The 16,931-nt window shown below is 57.1% G+C and overlaps 1 protein-coding gene across 7 annotated transcripts; it reads left to right on the top strand.

Moving 5' to 3' along the window:
- Nucleotides 1–61: 61 nt before the first annotated feature.
- Nucleotides 62–15,345, top strand: CEP131 (centrosomal protein 131). 7 transcript variants are annotated; one of them, XM_069872477.1, is made up of 26 exons: nt 62–409; nt 1,377–1,462; nt 2,221–2,335; nt 2,708–2,826; nt 3,217–3,330; nt 3,425–3,574; nt 3,917–4,034; nt 4,799–4,915; nt 5,937–6,105; nt 6,258–6,358; nt 6,465–6,635; nt 6,904–7,095; nt 7,228–7,365; nt 7,951–8,076; nt 8,169–8,285; nt 9,733–9,762; nt 10,837–10,939; nt 11,258–11,459; nt 12,188–12,295; nt 12,471–12,588; nt 12,742–12,816; nt 12,903–13,045; nt 13,333–13,510; nt 13,627–13,823; nt 14,983–15,043; nt 15,143–15,345. In XM_069872477.1, the coding sequence occupies exons 1-26, from the start codon at nt 176–178 to the stop codon at nt 15,215–15,217; spliced, it is 3,357 nt and encodes a 1,118-aa protein (XP_069728578.1). In that variant the 5' UTR covers nt 62–175; the 3' UTR covers nt 15,218–15,345. The 7 variants fall into 7 exon arrangements, with proteins under 7 accessions (XP_069728578.1, XP_069728577.1, XP_069728574.1 ...); XM_069872476.1 differs by having other exon boundaries at nt 6,901–7,095; XM_069872473.1 differs by having other exon boundaries at nt 6,201–6,358.
- Nucleotides 15,346–16,931: the final 1,586 nt, after the last annotated feature.

Here is a 16,931-nt window from a genome sequence, read left to right as displayed (position 1 = left end):
TCCCTTCCAACTCAAACCATTCTATGATTCTGTGATTTTTTTTCTGTGGAAATACAGAGGAAGGTGTTTTGTCCCATTTGAAAAACGGTTCTGGCTCTGTGTGCCGGCGTTTGTAGGAGGCAACTGGGAGCAGAACGTGTGGTTTCCTTGCTGCACGAGGCTGGATGCGCTCTCCATGCCTTCACCTTTCTGTTTGTGCTGTGCTTCCAGGGCCCCTTCTCTCCGCTCGAACATGAAGAGCACCCGCAGCACCTCCTCCTTCCAGGGTGCCGGTTCCGGCAGTGCGGATCTGAGCCTGACGGGCCTTCCCGCCCCGCTTCTGCGGCGCCCCGGCAGTGCCTCTCCTGCCAAGCACATGGCACGCTCCATCTCGGTCACCGCCGACAGCAAACCCAAGAGGAACGCTCTGGTGAGTCCTGCGCAGGAAAAATCCCACATCCTTGCTGCTTGGGGCAGGGAGGTGCGTGTGCCCGGGCTGTGGGATGCCTCGGCGCGTGCTGACTCTCCCACGCTGGGCTTCGAAGCGCAGCCTGGGGCAGGAGGCAGCCTCGATTCCCCCCAGCAGCATGTGGCAGGGCTGGGAGTTTGTGGGGAGCAGCTGTGCCACCTTCAGGAGGGGAGAATGGGTCTTGTCCAGGTGCTGGAGCTCTGGGTGCTCCTGTACCACACACTCTCCAAATCTGATTGTCCTCGATGATGTGCTGCTTGTTAGGTTTCTTCTCAGTGCTCTAGTGTATGCAGAACAGTAAGTAGGGAAGCATCAGGCTCCACTCTTTTTCCTTCCTTGCCCTTCACCCCACTGTGCCAATTTCCTTCTTCAACTCTCAAGTTCTTGCCATCAGCTGCTGGATGCTGTGGGGTTTCCAAGCCCAGCCTGTGCCTTTCCAAGCACCCTCCTTTCCTTCTGGGATCAGTGGGAGCCAGGACTCGGCATCTCACTGAGTACGGGTTTTTGTGAGTGAGTTTCCAGCAGAATGAATGAGCCCTGGGTGCTTACCGGGCTCCGTGAAGGTCCAGCAGCAGAGTCTCTGTGCTTTTGATGACTAATCCCTGCTGCCTTGGCAGTCTTCCCTCGCGCTCCTTCCCAGGGCAGGTAGCGAACACAGCTCAGCTCACACAAACAAATGTGTTCCTGCTGGCTCGGCAGCAGCGTGAGAGCCAGAGCAGGAGCGAGGTGTCATTGCACTCTGCCTCAAGGAGAGGCCGTGGGGATATAGGGAACATCGCGTCAGGGCTGGGTGGAGGGGGAGCACCACTGGCAGTGCTATTTTAGGACGCCTGAGTCACAGGGGCAGCCTAGGCCAGGCATCCCAGCTCTGCTTGCTTGTGCTTCTCCTTAACATCACTGCTGAATTTTAGCGCTCTCTGCTCCACAGGAAGATGCGGGATCCCGGGCGATGAACAACCTCCGGAGGTCCAACAGCACCACCCAGGTTAACCAGCAGGTGAACGGCGTGTGCAGGTACAGCTCCAGCTGCCAGGCCGTGTCTGTCTCACAGATGCCACCGTGGAACCCCGGCAATCTGAATGGCCTCCCTTGTCCTCTGGGGGAACCAGAGCCTTTCAAAATTTCACTAAGTTATGTCATAGACATTGGGGGTTACAACCTGGCCTTGGAAAGCCAAGGTCTGTATTTATTTGGGGTTTTTTTGTGAGGAGAGGTGATTAGGATTTGGGGAAACAGTGTATTTCTGTGGCTGGGGAGCCTCTGTCGCAGAAGACACTCAATTCAATTCCAAGGGACGGGACTGCTCACTTACAATAGCCCCTTGTAGACCCTCCAGACCGTAGCTGGGCTGTGTTAGGAGGTGAAAGTTCTCCTCCTGTCTCCAGTGACCTTGTAGGGGCTGTCTCTGTATCATGATTTTCCATTCTCTTGTTGCCCTGTGCCCACCCCTTTAATATATTTTATTCACCACACATTATGCTGAAGTCTAAATCTCTGTATAAAGCCAATCACTCAGGTTCTTTGGCTGTGAAATGACTCCCCAGCCCTTTTTTTCCTCGTGTCACAACAGTAGGCACGAGATGTGCCTCAGCTCCGTGTTGTGTGTGCTGTCAGAGTGCCCTGCCACCATCAGAACGTGCTTCTTGCTGAAGCAGCCTGTGCAGGATGGGAATCCTGCTATCGCTGTTGTGTTGCCATTTGTCTGCATGCAATATTAACTCCAGAACACGTGTTCTTTCCTCTTCTCTGCCTTCCCTGGGTTCGGGCTGAAGCTTAGAGCAGAGCGGAGACTTCCTGACCTTCTTTGAGAGCAGTTCTGGGGGAAGAAAGAAACCGGCAAGTCTGAGCAAAACCTCCCCAGAAAAGAAAACCACGTGGAACGTCTTGGTGAGGATGGGGATGTCCTGGGATGCGTGGGCAAAGTCGGCACTGCCTGACTGGGTTTGTGGAGGAGCAGGAGGGTTTCTCTAGGTCTGAGGATGAGGTGGTTCATCCTTGATGACCATGCTGGTCCTTCCTCAGCCTGCAGGGAAAGCTGGCACAGTTTGAACGACCAGCACGTCTCTAGCCCAGGGCTTTTGGCCCATCACCTCCATGCTTCTGGCTCCTCGTGGAGGCAGGTGGAGGTGCAGGCAAAGCCTCGAGGCTGCCGTGCTGCAGAACTCGTGTAGGAGAAGCTGGCTGCTGAAGGAAGAGGGTAGTGATTGAGGACGTGGGTTTGGTGCTTGCCTGCGTTTATACCTGCGCGCTCTGTGGCAGGACGACCAGCCACGAGCGTTCCCGGGCCCCTCTGGCTCCCACGGTGTTGAGCCGCCAGCAGGCATGAGGAGAAAGGAAGCTGCTGTGCTTCTGGCTGCCAACTTCACTGCCAACAACAGGTAGGAGGGGTGGCACTGGACCAGAGCCTGTCTGGAGCTGGGAGGAACTGCAGGGAGAAAACACCGGGGCAGAGGAGGGGGTGCTGGTGCTCTGCCTTTGTCAGGACAGAGGATGATGCGTCCTGAGGCCAGGACACCTCTGGAAGCTGCATGGGAGCTCGAGGGATGTGTGGGAGAAGCTGTGCTTACTCTAGGAAAGGGAATGAGTAAAACTTGAACCCTTCAGGGCCAGGAGAGACATAAGCCAAGACTGAGCGTAGAATAGCCCAAGCAGGAGGCTGTAGGTCTGTATGGGCTGTGCCTGTCTGTGCGTCCGTAACAGCTACTGAGGAGCAGGCAGGTCACTTTGCATCCAGCAAATCCTGACACTTCATCTTCTTTCCACAAAAGGAGCAACAAGGGTGCAATGGGCAACTGCGTCACCACCATGGTGCACAACAACTACTCCACTGCTGAGAAGGGCCCTGCACCTAAAAGCTCCAACCAGGCACCCAGTTCCCTCAAGTAAGTGTGGTGGGGTCCCAGCCTGGGGGCTGAGCTGACCCAGTGCTCGTGTGCTGAGCAGGATGGTGCCAAGTAGCTTCATATTTTTCCTTAGCAATGTTGTCAAAGCGACCTCGAATGAGGACAGTGAAAGCAGCAGCTTCATGAAATTGCAGAAGAATTTCTCCAGCAACAACATCATAACCCACAACAACAACAGCAGCCTGACCCGGAGGAAGGAGGTGACCGAGGAGGAGGCAGAGAGGTGAGGTGGAGCTGGTATGTGATGGCTGGTGGGAAGGTAGCAGTTTATCCTTGTCCTGTAGGACTCTAGATTTGGGAAGGGCTTCACTTAGTGCACCTGCAGTGGCTGATTTGCCCTCTCTGTGACTTGGCTCTGGACTTTGAGTTGTCATCATCAAAGGCACAAGTTCCTCCCACCTCACAAGTCAGCCTGGGAAAAGGCCTGGTTAAGCTGGGGTTTGAGGGGACAGAACAGGTCCTGGTGCTGTGGGCGAGCAGCCAGGGCTCTGCTGGAGCGGGAAGGGGTGGTGCTGCCTGGCTGGAGGCTGAGGAGGACCCCAGCTGACGCTCCTTCTCCCTGTAGGTTCATCCAGCAGGTGAACCTGGCTGCTGTCACCATCCAGCGCTGGTACCGACGCCACTCACAGCGGCACAAGGTGGGAGCCGCGGCTCTGGGGCGCCTACTCGCTTCCAAAAGGGAGGTCAGTCCTGCCACTGCCTTGTTGTGCAAACCCCTCTGACACCCGGGTCCCCCTTGCCTTGCTGCTGGGAGGATTTGAGTCCCTCCAACCGACTCCTGAGCTGTGGAGACGAGGGGGCTTTGGCTTTTCAACTAGCCTGCCCTTTGCAGTCCAGAGCGCTGAGGAGGGTCTCATCCCCACCAGGATGCAGAGAGGAGCACGGGTTTGGCTCCAGTGGGAATTTGGGCCAGGAACCCCTGGGCTCGGTGCTGCACAGCTCCGGTCTCCCAGCTCCCTTCTCTGCAAGCAGACAGACCTTGGCAGCAGCACGCAAATTCTGCTCAGTTTTCATTGTCTCGGACACGCTGGTGGCCAGAGGAGGGATACCCTGTCTCGGTTCTTCATAGTGAATCAGTAACGAGCTGGCTCATTAGCGAGTGACGAGTCATCTGCAGCTATTTGTGTATCTTTGTGTTCAATTATTTATCCCAATAACAAAAAGTACCGTAGCTCTTGCATGTGAGAGTCTATTTTTAAGCCTTGTCTCCTCGTTGGTTTCAGACCCAGATGACTAATAATTGCATTTAGTATCTAAAGAAAAGAAGCTGCTCCAAAGTGGAGCTTTTCTGAGGGCTCTTTACTTGCACAGAGGGGAGGATTGAGAGGATGGAAGGCCTGGATATGGGGTGACCTCAGGTGCTGCATGCCCTTTCCCACTTCTCTGCTGTGGGTGGTGTGTGCTGAAAAGCTCTCAGTAACATTTTATTTACCTTCCTCTCTGGAAGGAAAGGCAGCAGCAGATGGAGGAAGGGAATATCCTAGATTTGCAGGAGAGGAAGGACGAGGAACGCCGGAAGATACGAGAGGAGAAGGCGCGCCTGGCCCGCCGTGCTGCCATCCAGGTAGGAATGAGGAAAGGGCGCTGTGGCCTGTGTGAGAACAGTTTATTGGCATCTCCTTGTGAGGCAGTGAGAGGGCCTCTCCTCTGTGTCTCTTGGGGCTTTGTGAGAAGCAGAATTAGAGCCAGCCTTGGAAGTGGAGTTGCTCCCTATGGAGACAGAAGTGCCACAGAGCAGTTTCCCGTTGTGCTCCTGCCAAGCCTTGGCAGCTCTTTCAGAGCTTGCAAAGGCAGTGCTGGTTTTGATCTAGTTTTTGGGAAAAGGGTGACAACGTTGAAACAGGGATTGCTGCAGCTCCTCGGAGTGGCTGAGGACGACAGGGCTCTGGGAAGGGGACCCTCCTCGGGAGCAGGATCCCTCCAGGGTGGGCTGAGCACCACCCTGTGCCTGCTGGCAGGAAGCATCTCGCTGTCTTCACCCTGTTCTTGCAGCCCCCTTTGCAGCAGGAAAGGGCTGACACTTCTGGGGCACAGATGAGGGGTTGGCACGGACTGCAGGGAGTTGTGTGTTGGCTTGCAGTGTAGCCGAAGATGTTTTTAAAACCCCCTCTTTCTCTTTGCTCTAAATGGAATCATATTTCAGTTGGGGAGGGGGGGTGAGAGACACAGCAGTGAGCAGCCTGAGGACAGCAAAATGCTGCAACAGCTTGCAAACACGTGCCTGTGACTTCCCAAAACTCGGCTAAGGCAGTCCCTAGGGCACTGCGGCGGCGCTGCACCGCATGGGGCTTGGCCCTTGGGATTCAGAGGCCCTTTACGGAGCTGTAAAGGACACAGCGCAGGGGCACTGTCTTGTTCACATGTGGAGCTGGCAGGGACCTTGGCCACCACCTCTCCTCCACTCAGAGCAGAGCTGTTGGTCCTGTGTTTTCCCTTCCTTGATAGTTCCCCGGTGTTAGCCTTTCAGCAGCACGTGTGTGGGTTGCTGCTCTCTCCCAGGCCCTCGCTGACACCTGAGAGTCCAGGGGTGTATCAGAACCCTCCCCGTGCTGAGCAGGACACTAATGACTTCTCTGTCCCTTCAGGAGCTGCAGCAGAAAAGAGCCCAAAAGGCTTTGGATGCAAAGTGCTTGGCAGAAGAAGAGCTAATGCTGGTGAAGGAGAGCAGGAGGGTAGCAAAGAAGAAGCCTGCTAAACCTGCTTCTGCTAGGAACGTCAGTCCGACTAGCAGTATCGCCAAAGCCAATAATGCTGGTGAGTCCCTTCTGCAGGTCTCCAGTGCTCCTTCTTCTCATGTGTGTGACATGAGGGAGAAGGAAGATGATGGAGGGGTGATTCTTGCTCTGGAGAGCTGCATCGAGGGGACTGGTTGTTGCAAATGCCTGAGAACAATCTGGTTCCTGCAGAGGCCAATTTCCACTCAGTAGCTGCAGAGCCAGAAGAAAGCGGTTTCGCAGACCTCAGCTCTGTGCCCTCACAGGACGCTGGGGCAGAAGACAAGCTGCAGGTGGGTTTGGCTTTGCCTCGTGGGGCTCCTGGCACCAGTTGTTCTACCTTTGCCAGTTCTCCCCAGAAGTAAACAAACTGTTTTACTGCAATATCTTCTCTCCTAGGATGTGAGCTCCAGAGAAATGAGTGGTGAGGACCTGGAGACAGTGGTGACTGCTCAGTCCAAGGCCACACTCAGTGAGCTGCTGGACACGCTCAGGCTGTTGGAGGAAGAGCCGGAGCTACTGCCCCCACCAAAAGCCTTCAGGAAGGACAGATACGCCTGGATAGATGGGGTAGGCAGAGGACCGAGGCTAGTGGCATCATCCCCAGGCAGTGATGTCTGCCTGGTGGGAGCAGGTTCCCCTGTGGGATCTCTTCTCCCAGCTCTTTATAGGTGGTGGAGGGTGAAAAATGCAACTAGCTCACGTAGTGGAGGAGTTTATCTTGGGACACCTGCAAGGAGGAGCAAAACTGAGGGCTGTGATGGGAGTGGGGTTAGAGGATAAGGCTGGTTACTGGCCTTGCCTTGGCTCCTCACTCAGAGCTGTGTCTGCTCAGCAGGAGCCCAGCTCCAATTCCCTGACTGCTGATAACTTGGAGAAGTTTGGGAAGCTGAACCACTCTCCGGGGGTCCCCGAGGATGGGGCCTTGCTCTCGGAGGCCAAGCTCCAGAGCATCATCAGTTTCCTGGATGAGATGGAGAAGTCTGAACAGGAGAGGCCCCGGTCGGCCGCCTCGGCCACGCAGCGGGAGGTGAGTGCTGAGCGAGAGCCTGTTTGTATTGGCAAGATGGTGCATGACTCTGTTGGGAAGGATCTCCCATCTCCTTATCCTGGTTCCAGGTGGTCCCCACCTGTTTCTAACTGTTTTTTTTCCTTCTGGCAGGGTCTCCTCTCGGAAGAGGAGCTGGCTCACTTGGAGCAGGCGTCGGCTGTTGCCACGGAGGTCACAAGCTCCATCATGAGGCTGAAGCTGGAAGTGGAGGAGAAGAAGCGAACCATCAGCCTGCTGCAGACTGCCTTGGTGTGTGAGCCAGATGCTCTTGCTTGCTGGGGAATGAAGACTAAAAGCCTTCAGCAGATGTTTCCTGGGGCCGTGGCTTTGAAGCACAAAATCAGGGCTCTGCGAATAGAGCTTCCCATCTGTGTCCCCAGCAAAGTGGTGCAGTGTTCCGGGAGCTAGAGCCGAGGAGGCAGAGGGCCAGAGGCTGCTGGGCATGCTACAGTCCCAGTCGCTGTTAGTGTGGGAAAGATCTGCAAGGTCCTTCTCAGTCTGGTGTGGGCTTTGCTCTGATTTCTCTCTGGTGCCCCCCTGATTTGAGAACCTTCCTCAAAATCCCCTCCCTGGCAGGTGCCTGGCTGCTCCAGAAGCCCGTGGTCAGGACTGGGGCTGAACCCTTTTTTCCTCTGTCCCATGGGGGTTTGGGTGTTCTTGCTGCCAGCAGGGCAGGCAGGAGGTATGAGTACCAGGGACTGAGATTTAGCTCTGTTCCTCCTTTTCCTGGCCCAACAGTGCATTCCAGGTTCATTATCTCCCATACACGTGCTGGGACTGGTGTAGCTTCTTCCTCTTAATGTCTCATGGCTGTTTCTCTTGTGCATCCAAAAGGCTCAACAGAGGGAACTGACTGTCCGGCATGTCAAACAGACTGAGGAGGAGCTTGGCCACCAGCTCAAGCTGCAGAGGGAACAGTATGAGGCAGCCATCCAGAGGCACCTGGCCTTCATTGACCAGGTAATCTCCCATCCCAACTCAGGCTGCTTCTTCTGAAGCCAGAATTGGAGGTTGCTGTACCCTGCCTGATGCCTCCTCTTTGCCCTGCGCAGCTCATTAATGATAAGAAGGTGCTGAGTGAGAAGTGTGAAGCTGTGGTAGCTGAGCTGAAACAAGTGGACCAGAAGTACGGCAAGAAAATCACTCAGATGCAGGAGCAGCATGAGCTGGTGAGGGGAAGGGGAAGGTGGGAGGATGGAGAGAGGAGATGTGCCACCATCAGAGGTGGTTGGTTTTGCTCCCAGTTGTTCTGGAGAGCCCTTCTCCATGCACAGAAAGTCTGTGTGACCCGCAGGGTTTTCCCCTGGCTCCCCACGAGGCTGCTGTCCTCTGCTGTCCAAAGCCAGGCACGCAGGACTGACCATGGGACAGTGCCAGCTCCCAAGGCCTCTGCTTGGGATGACACTTCCCACACATCCTACTGTGGACAGAGGTGTCCCCTGGCTTGGGAGTGACCAGGGGATCTCACTTAAACAGAGGTGAAAGCAGGTGCTGGCACAAGCCTGATGCTGCACATAAATTTGCACCTGTGGCCGTGTCCTTCTGAGCTGGGTGACTTCCAGCCCCTTTTTCAGGCACAGGGATGCTCTTGGAGCTAAGTGGAGACAAGATTATAAAGGAACAGAGCGTCTATGATAGTAACAGACCTGTGTGGGGTTTCACCGGGCTGTTGCACCCAAACACACAGAGGACTGTTTCCCCAGTGAGCTGTGCCTAACCCTGCTCTGGGGTGTGCTGCCTGCTCCTGCTGGCTGGCACCTTTCCTCGGGAGTGTGCAGGGAGCTCCCTCTCCTGCAAGTGGAGATGTCTCAGCTTGTCCTATGCTGGCCTGGCAGGAAGGCAGCGCTGCTGGCTCTCAGCTCTGCTGTGGGGCTCATCCTGGCCCTGCTGCCCCGGCCCCTGCTCACCCTTGGCCTTGCAGCCAAGCTCATGCGCAGGGCTCTGGAGTTTTGTAGGCGTTTGCACCGGCTTGAGCCTGTTAAGACAGACGCCCTCCTGTAAACGAAGAGCATTCTCATTTTGTTCACTTAGCCTTACTGTTTAAGGCTGAGTTTTGATCCCAGCTGAGAGGAAGAAGCCAGTGCAGCGCTGCTGTCCTTGGAGCCTGGAGGGACCCCTTTCCCTGGAGCAGATGGGGCTGGTTTTGCTGGGGCAGAGGAGGTGCCTTTGTTACCTTTTGCTCCCCGGTTACAGCAAGGCAGCAGTGCTGGGAACCACTGCTATGTTTGCTCTGCTGTCCCTTTGTTGTCCCTGTTCCTGGTGAGTCAGGCTTCCGGCTCTGCTGTACGGACCCCTGCGTCCTCTGCATGGTTGGGGGCAGCCACTGAGGGACATTCGTCCCCGTTGGGTCCCTGGTTGCCAGAGCAGATCCTCAGCCGTGTGGCACATTCTCTGGCTGCCTCTGTCCCCATCCTGGAGCTGCTGTAGCTGGTGGTAGTGCCAGGCCCTCAGCACATCTACTTGTCTGCTCAGTTTGGCTGTGCCTCCCCTCGCTGCCATGGGACTCCTTCACGTACACACAGCTGTTTAGTTTTGCCTCTTTCCCCTGCTTTTTCCCCTCTCCCCCATGACTGCAATTCCCCTTCTCTCTCCATCCCCTCCTTTCTTTCTCCCCAGGTCTGGCGCACTTGGGGTCCCTTTTGCGAGGTAAATGTGGTCTTTGCTCTTTTTTTGTGCCCTTCTGCTGTCACACCTTGACCAGCTCTGGCTCCGCAGGCGCCTGCAGGCAGCGAGGCTGGGAACTCAGCCGCAGGGTCAGCCCCATGGAAAAGCCCCTTCACTCCATCTCTCCAGGCCATATGCTCAGCTGCTGCCTTCTGGCTGTCCTGTCTTCCCGTGCCGATTTTCTTGCCTTTTTTCCCCTAAGAGTGAGTCCCAGGCTGCTATTTCACACTCCTCTCTGCACAGCGGCTGAGTAGTGAGCCCCTGGGTGTCCAGCCTCGTGCTCGCCCTCCGCAGCTGTGGCACGTCCACATCCTGCATGCAGACATCGTCTGCCTGTGCCAAAACAGAATAATTTCTAGCCAGGCTGGGCCTTCCTCACCAGAAACTGCAGCACAGAAGCACATTGCTGAGTGCTTTGACCGGCTTTTGCTGACAGGAGTGTTGGAGAAGAGCTCCGGACAGCAGGGCCTGAGCATTTCTCCAGCTTTTTTTTCGCTGGAGTGGAGAGCCAAGGACATAAACGCAGGCAGAGGAGAAAGTGAGAGCAGTAGCTGTGCAGCCTTCATCTTTGAAGAGTTTTGGGGTGCTGCAGTAACTTGGTCTGCAGTGGTACCACGGTGTTAGGAGGTCGGTCTGTCTGTCCTCTTGCTGGAGGCTCTTCTACACCAGGGAGAGGGAAGGCTGGAGAGGGAAGTGTCTTCACACACAACCCTGCATCTGCTGACAGACGGGCTGCTCTGCGCTCAAGGACCGTCAGCAGCCTCAGCTCCGCTCTTCTGTCTCAGCCAGGGAGTTTTTTCCCAAGGGTTTTGCTCTTTTCCTTCGTGCTCAACATCCATGGGGCAGCAGCAGCCCCATCTTGTGAGGGAGAAGGCAGCACTGGGAGAGCGTACGGCTGCTTCTCTGGACTGGGAGAACACGCCTGGCCAGGGCTGCATGTGTCTGTGACCATCTCGGGCCACCTGCTCTCACCTGTGACTCAACAGCCGGGCTCCAGCTAACAGGGTTTCCCTCCCCTCGCTTGTCTCTGAAGCATCCCCATTTGCTTCCAAACAGGAGATTAAGAAACTGAAGGAACTGATGAGCGCAACAGAGAAAATCCGTCGGGAGAAGTGGATTGATGAGAAAACCAAAAAGATCAAAGAAATCACTGTGAAAGGTACGGGCCTGTTCCCTCGGTGGTGGCTGGAGTCAGGCTGGTGCAGAGGTCGTGGCGTGCTGGTCCAGGAGAGGAGTTGTGCCTGCAGAAGCTGCTGGCAGCCTGGAGGAGAGCTCGGTGTGGGCAGTCTCTGCTCCCTGTGTTTGGTAGAGGCAGAGGCCAGAGGGCAAGAAAGCCCCTGCGTCCTCCTGTCTTTTCTTACCAGCCCCTCTTTGGTAGTTGGTGTGTTCACAGCCTCTTGGCCAAGGCCAAGGGCACCGGTGTTGGGGTCCCGACAGCCCCGAAGCCGAGCGGTAACTGTCCTTCCCACTGCCCCAGGGCTGGAGCCAGAGATCCAGAAGCTCATCACCAAGCACAGGCAGGACATCAAGAAGCTGAAGATGCTGCACGAGGCTGAGCTGCTGCAGTCGGATGAGCGGGCTGCTCAACGCTACAACCGGCAGGCAGAGGAGCTGCGGGGCATGCTGGAGCGGGAGAGGGAGGAACAGAGCCAGCGGGAGAGGGAGCTGGCCCGGCAGCGGTACGTGGTCACCAGGGAGAGGCTTGAGGGCGGTTTGGGGCTCACAGCATGGGGGGGAATCATAGAATCACCAGGTTGGAAAAGACCCACCGGATCATCGAGTCCAACCATTCCCATCAAACACTAAACCATGTCCCTCAGCACCTCATCCACCCATCCCTTAAACACCTCCAGGGAAGGTGACTCAACCCCCTCCCTGGGCAGCCTGTTCCAGTGCCCAATGACCCTTTCCCTGAAAATTTTTTTCCTAATGTCCAGCCTAAATCTCCCCTGGCGGAGCTTGAGGCCATTCCCTCTCGTCCTGTCCCCTGTCACTTGGGAGAAGAGCCCAGCTCCCTCCTCTCCACAACCTCCTTTCAGGTAGTCAGAGAGAGCAATGAGGTCTCCACTCAGCCTCCTCTTCTCCAGGCTAAACACCCCCAGCTCTCTCAGCCGTTCCTCATAAGGCCTGTTCTCCAGCCCCCTCACCAGCTTCGTTGCTCTTCTCTGGACTCGCTCCAGAGCCTCAACATCCTTATGTTATCAGGGGGTTCCTGATATTTGCAATTAAGATCCGTGGGGAGCAATCCCTTTCTTTCCACCAGCCTGAAATGGGAGGTGCTGGTGAACCAGGGGCATCCTCCAGAGTTGGACCAACCTCTGATTGGCCATGGAAGGGATGGGTTAGGGTGAAGAGGTGGACAAATACCTGAAGCCAGGCACATCCCTGAAGCTGCTGTGCCCCATAGGTGTGAGCAGCAGCTGGAGCAGGAGGAGCAGGCACTGCAGCAGCAGAGGCGCCGGCTCTACGCCGAGGTAGCCGAGGAGAAGGAGCGTCTCAGCCAGCAAGCGGCCAGGTGAGAGGGCCAGCAGCAGGGCCTGCACGGCAGCCAAGGGCTGGAAGCAACGCCGAGCTCAGGGCTGGTTTCCCAGAGCAGGCTCCTGTGTGAAGAGGGGGACTTCGAAGGAGCAGCCCGAGGAGGGGATGGCGAGTCTGGGCTGGCGCGGACTTTGTGTTCTGTGTGCGGGCAGGCAGAGAGCAGAGGTGGAGGAGCTGCGGCAGCAGCTGGAGGCGAGCAGCTTGGCCATCACCAGGGCGCTGAAGGAGGAGTACACAAGGGAGAAGGAGGAGCAGGAGAGGCGGCATCAGGTCTGTTTCTCCCCTCGCCTCTGAGCCCTGCGTTGCTGTTCTTGGATGCGAGCACCTGGCTGCGGTGACATCTCTGAGCACTGAACCCCACTGGGCTGGTGCTGGGGGCTGCTCCCAAGCTGCTGGAGCTGATTGGTGGTTGTCTCTCTGCAGGCAGAAGTGAAGGTGCTGAAGGACCAGCTGGAGCTCGAGAAGCAGGCCTGGGAGGTGAACTACATGAAGAAGGAGGTAACAGCGAGAGCTGCCCCTCTCCAAAGGTGCCACCCATGGGCTCCAAGAGAGATCAAGGCAACGTTTGCCGTCTCTGTCTCCAGGAAGCCTGGCTGCTCTCCCGGGAGCGGGAGCTGCGGGAGGAGGTGAGAAAGGAGAGAGACAAAGAGATCGAGCTGGTGATTGAGCGCCTGGAAGCTGACATGTCCTCAGCCAAAGAGGAGTGTGAAAGAGCAGCGGAGAACAGGTGAGGGGGAGAGGGAGCAGGGAGTCTGTGAGTCCCTGCTTCTCAGGGGCTGGTTCCCTGAGTCCCATGTACCTCTCCAGAGAGCACCCTGCAGGTATGAGCAGCGTTTAGGGGGATCTTCTGGCAGCAACCAAATCTTTCTTTTCCTGAGGAGACAGCCCTGGGTTTCCCATGGGTCAAATCACCACCTTGCTGCCGTGTTTGTCCCTCCTGCATTGTGAAGGTGGCTGGTGATGGTCCCTGCAGCACCGGGCTGAGTGAGGCTGCCTGTCCTTTCCTTCCGTTAGGATTAAGAGAATCAGAGACAAGTACGAGGTAGAGCTCCAGGAGCTGGAGCGGTCGGAGCGGAAGCTGCAGGAGCGCTGCAATGAGCTGAAGGGACGGCTGGCAGAGCTGGAAGGGGAGAGCATTCGTCTGCAGGGCCTGCTGAAGCACAAGGAGCAGGAGGTGGAGGAGATCCAGAAGGTGGGTGAGGAGCAGAGCCTGGGCTCTGGCTCTTCTCACTGCTCCCTGTCCTACCTGTCTCTCTCTCCCTGCCTTGCCTGTCAGCACCTTGATGTCACCTTTCTGCCCTGCTGCAGGCGAGGGACCAGCTGGTCGAGGAGCGGAACAGCCTGGCTGAGGTGATCCGGCAGGAGTTTGCTGACAGGCTGGTGGGGACAGAGGAGGAGAACAAGCAGCTAAAGATGGAGATGGCAGAGATGAGAGCCCGGCAGCGCCTGGAGCTGGACAGGGTGGTACGAGAGAAGGACAAAGAGCTGGAGGAGGTTCACAGGAGGTGAGTCTGCCTGGGGTTCACTGCCCTGGGCTCAGAGCTAGGGCTGTGGGTGCAGAGCTGGCCTGGGGTGTGCCAAGGAGCACGTCTGCAGTGCTGCATCCTTGGGTACGGCTTCCAGTCCTGTCAGGACCAAATGGGGAGCAGTCACCCATGCTGGCTGCCTGCTCAGCTATGGGAAATCCTCTGACTCTTGTGACTTCTGGTCTGCTCTGTGTCATCCTGTCCCCAGGGCTACTCCCTTGCGTGCCCGAAGGGCAGCTGGAGCAGTGTGAGGGCTCCTTCTAGGAGAGGCCAGTGGTGCCCAGCTCTGGCTGTGGTTCTTCCCAGGCAGGAGCGCTGCTGGGCTCAGGATCACCTCCTGGAGGGCTCCGCTGTGGGTAGCATGTGACACCTGTGATTGCAGCCACCACATCTTGCTCTGCAGATTTGTCCCTCCACAGGGGCCAGGCAAACAATTCCTCTGCCCTGAGCATCCGCGGGGGAGCAGCCTGTGGTGGGTCAGGGCTTGGCTGGCTGCTGCACAGCCACGGGGGTTCGGAAGGGGAAGAGCATGTTCTCCTGTGGGAGCTCTTTCTGCATAGGGCAGAGTGCTCAGTGAGGCGCTGAGCCGTCCTCCTGTCAGTGTCCGTATAGAGCTGCTCGCCACCAGCTGTGCTGAGAGCCTGTTGTACCAGCACACAGAGCTCACAGCCTTCCCGGGTCCTGCCGTGTGATTCCCACTTGCTTTGAGAGCCAGGGTCGAAGCTTGCATATGAGATAACAAGGATTCCCTTTCCTCCTTGTCCCTTCTGGCAGATTGCAGAAGGTCTGGTGCTCTGAGCACCGTGGGGAAGAGTCCAGCCATGAGGCAGCAACCGTGGGCTTGAGAAATGGGAAGAAACTTAAAAAATCTCCTCCCTGTGGTCTTGCCAGTTAATTAAGTCTTGTGAAGCTTATGTCCTATTCCTCCTAGAGATGACTCGATCCAAACTACATAATGCTCACCAAGGGAATAAAGGCACCTATAGCGTGTAATGGCACCCTGAGCTGCTGCTCTTGGCTTGGTGCAGTGCACTGGGTGGGGGCAGAGGGGCTGAGCCTTTCTGGGGCATGGGGCCAGTCTGGTGTTCAGGGCTGGGCACCAGGGATTGGGTCCTCAGCCTCTCGGTGTCTGTCTCAGGGTGAAGGCAGCTGTTGTGAGGAAGGAGGAGGGTGTGAGCAGCCTTCGGAAGCAGTACGAGGTGAGTGAAGGGGGCTGCCAGCCCCGGCACCCCTGCCCCTCAGGCTGGAGCTCAGCCCCAGGGTGCAGCGAGCTCTCCCTCTCATCTGTTTTGCTGCAGGCAGCCGTGCAGAAAGCCGACCACCTGGAAGCCCTCCTGGAGCAACAGCGAAAGCAGCTGCTGGCTGCCAAATGACCACCCCGGTGTGCGGGGATGAGGTCAGGCTCTCTCTCCCCTCTGCTGTTGTTTTACACAGCCCGATCCCGGTGCTGTGGCTTCGGCAGCTTCAAGTGTTGCGTGATTGTATTTCAACAATAAATCCACGCTGGTTTCTACAGCCGTCCTGTTCCATCTGTGCCCCTGGGAGGAGACTTCGGCCCTGCTGGCATCCACCACTTATTCTTGGCTGATGCGTTTGTCCCTCCCCTGTGCCTATCCCTGCCTGGCCATGGGCTGCCAAGTGGACATCAGACCCTCCCTACCGCTTATTCCTGATTCCTGAGATCTTCTCCAGGGTGGGATGTGTGGGAGCTGCGGCTCAGAACTGAGCTGGGGGACTCCTCATGAGCCAGCTGGAGAGCTTGAGGTCAGAACCTCTGTTCTGGGGGCTGAGCCTCCTTGTTTCTGGTGTCTAGCAAAGGGGAGCTGCCACCCAGGAGCCCGAGCACGTGGGTGCTTGCTCTGATGGTGCCTGGCTCCCTGCTCTGTGCTTTGCTTCCCTCCTAAAATGAAATATCCAGGATGATGCTGGGGCAGGATGTGGTCCCACAGCCTCTGCTACCTGTAAATCTCAGCACCCCGTGACAGTGACGGGAAATGCCTGGGCTGGGCCAGCGGCATCTGTTTCCTCTCGGCAGGGAGCGTGCGACTGCTCCTCTGCAGCCTTTTCCCTCCAAGGAGGCCGGGGCTCGATGCGAGGGACAAGCAGATGTTTGTTCATCTGAGTCCCAGGGTGTTTCCCATCCGTCCTGCTGCCCCGTGCACTCAGCTGGGCAGCACGGGATGATCTGCCCTCTGCCCCGTGGCAGAGCCCCCTTCCTCCTAGGGAGAAGGGGAGCCGCAGAGCGAAGTGCAAAACGACCCTTTGTCACCCCAGGAAGCTGTGGAGAAGCTCATCCCCTTCCCAGTGCTGGTTGTAACTTCCCAGGGAGACACAGTCCAAAGGCACCCATGGATGTTAAACCTCAGCCCCTTACTCCTACCCAAGCTCTGGTTCTTGGTGTAGGTGTCCCGGTGCACGAGCAGCTCCTCCAGCCCTCGGGTGCTGCTGGCTGGGGCGGAGAGGCAGGGGCTGAGTGCATCCAGCCCAGCTGCTTTCCCTCTCTCCACTGGCTGAGCTGCCCCTCTCAGCCTTCTGAACAAGCTGCAGGGACAGGGAGGAGCGGGTAGCCCGGTTTTGTCGGGAAAGGCTGGGCACGGTGCTTGTTTTCACTGTTGTTGCTTTTCTAACAGCCGTTTCCTGAGCGCCGCTTCCGCCTTCCACCCCTTTCCAGCCTCTGCTTGGGCCAGCCAGAGCCTTTTGCTGGTGCCTCCTGGTCAAGGATGCTGGATGCTGCTGTGGTTAAACTGATTAATCCCATGAAATCTGGCTTGGGAGGAGAAGATGAGACCTCAGCCCTGTCGCACAGCCCTGGCTGTTGGCCGTGGGTCGGGTGGCAGCACCCTGTGCTCTGTGCGGTGTCACTGGCTGGAAGGTGAGCACCCAGCCCTGCTCTCACAGTCTCCCCTGGGCTCGATCATCCAGCGTCTTCCCAGCCCTGCCCCTCCCCACCCTCGCCAAGGCTCATTTCTAGGCCAGTGCCCGGTTCAGGCATGAATAAATCAGCAGCGTTGCATAACCGGGGACGCAGATTTTCACCGGATGGCTGCCTGTGCCCGGCTGCTGCGCCAGCACCGGCTACCCACCTCC

Source organism: Phaenicophaeus curvirostris, chromosome 19 (assembly GCF_032191515.1).
Source record: "Phaenicophaeus curvirostris isolate KB17595 chromosome 19, BPBGC_Pcur_1.0, whole genome shotgun sequence".
Classification (NCBI taxonomy): domain Eukaryota; kingdom Metazoa; phylum Chordata; class Aves; order Cuculiformes; family Cuculidae; genus Phaenicophaeus; species Phaenicophaeus curvirostris.
The sequence above is the reverse complement of the archived record's forward strand: the minus strand, read 5'-3'. Positions and strand labels throughout refer to the sequence as shown.

What these genes read in the sequence shown, in the direction of transcription:
- CEP131 (XM_069872471.1), top strand. Translation starts at nt 176, where the DNA reads ATGCCTTCACCTTTCTGTTTGTGCTGTGCTTCCAGGGCCCCTTCTCTC. An exon ending in CGCCAAAGCCAATAATGCTG is followed by an intron (nt 6,106 to 6,200) that starts GTGAGTCCCTTC and finishes CTTGCTCTGGAG; the next exon opens with AGCTGCATCGAGGGGACTGG. An exon ending in CCTCGGCCACGCAGCGGGAG is followed by an intron (nt 7,096 to 7,227) that starts GTGAGTGCTGAG and finishes TCCTTCTGGCAG; the next exon opens with GGTCTCCTCTCGGAAGAGGA.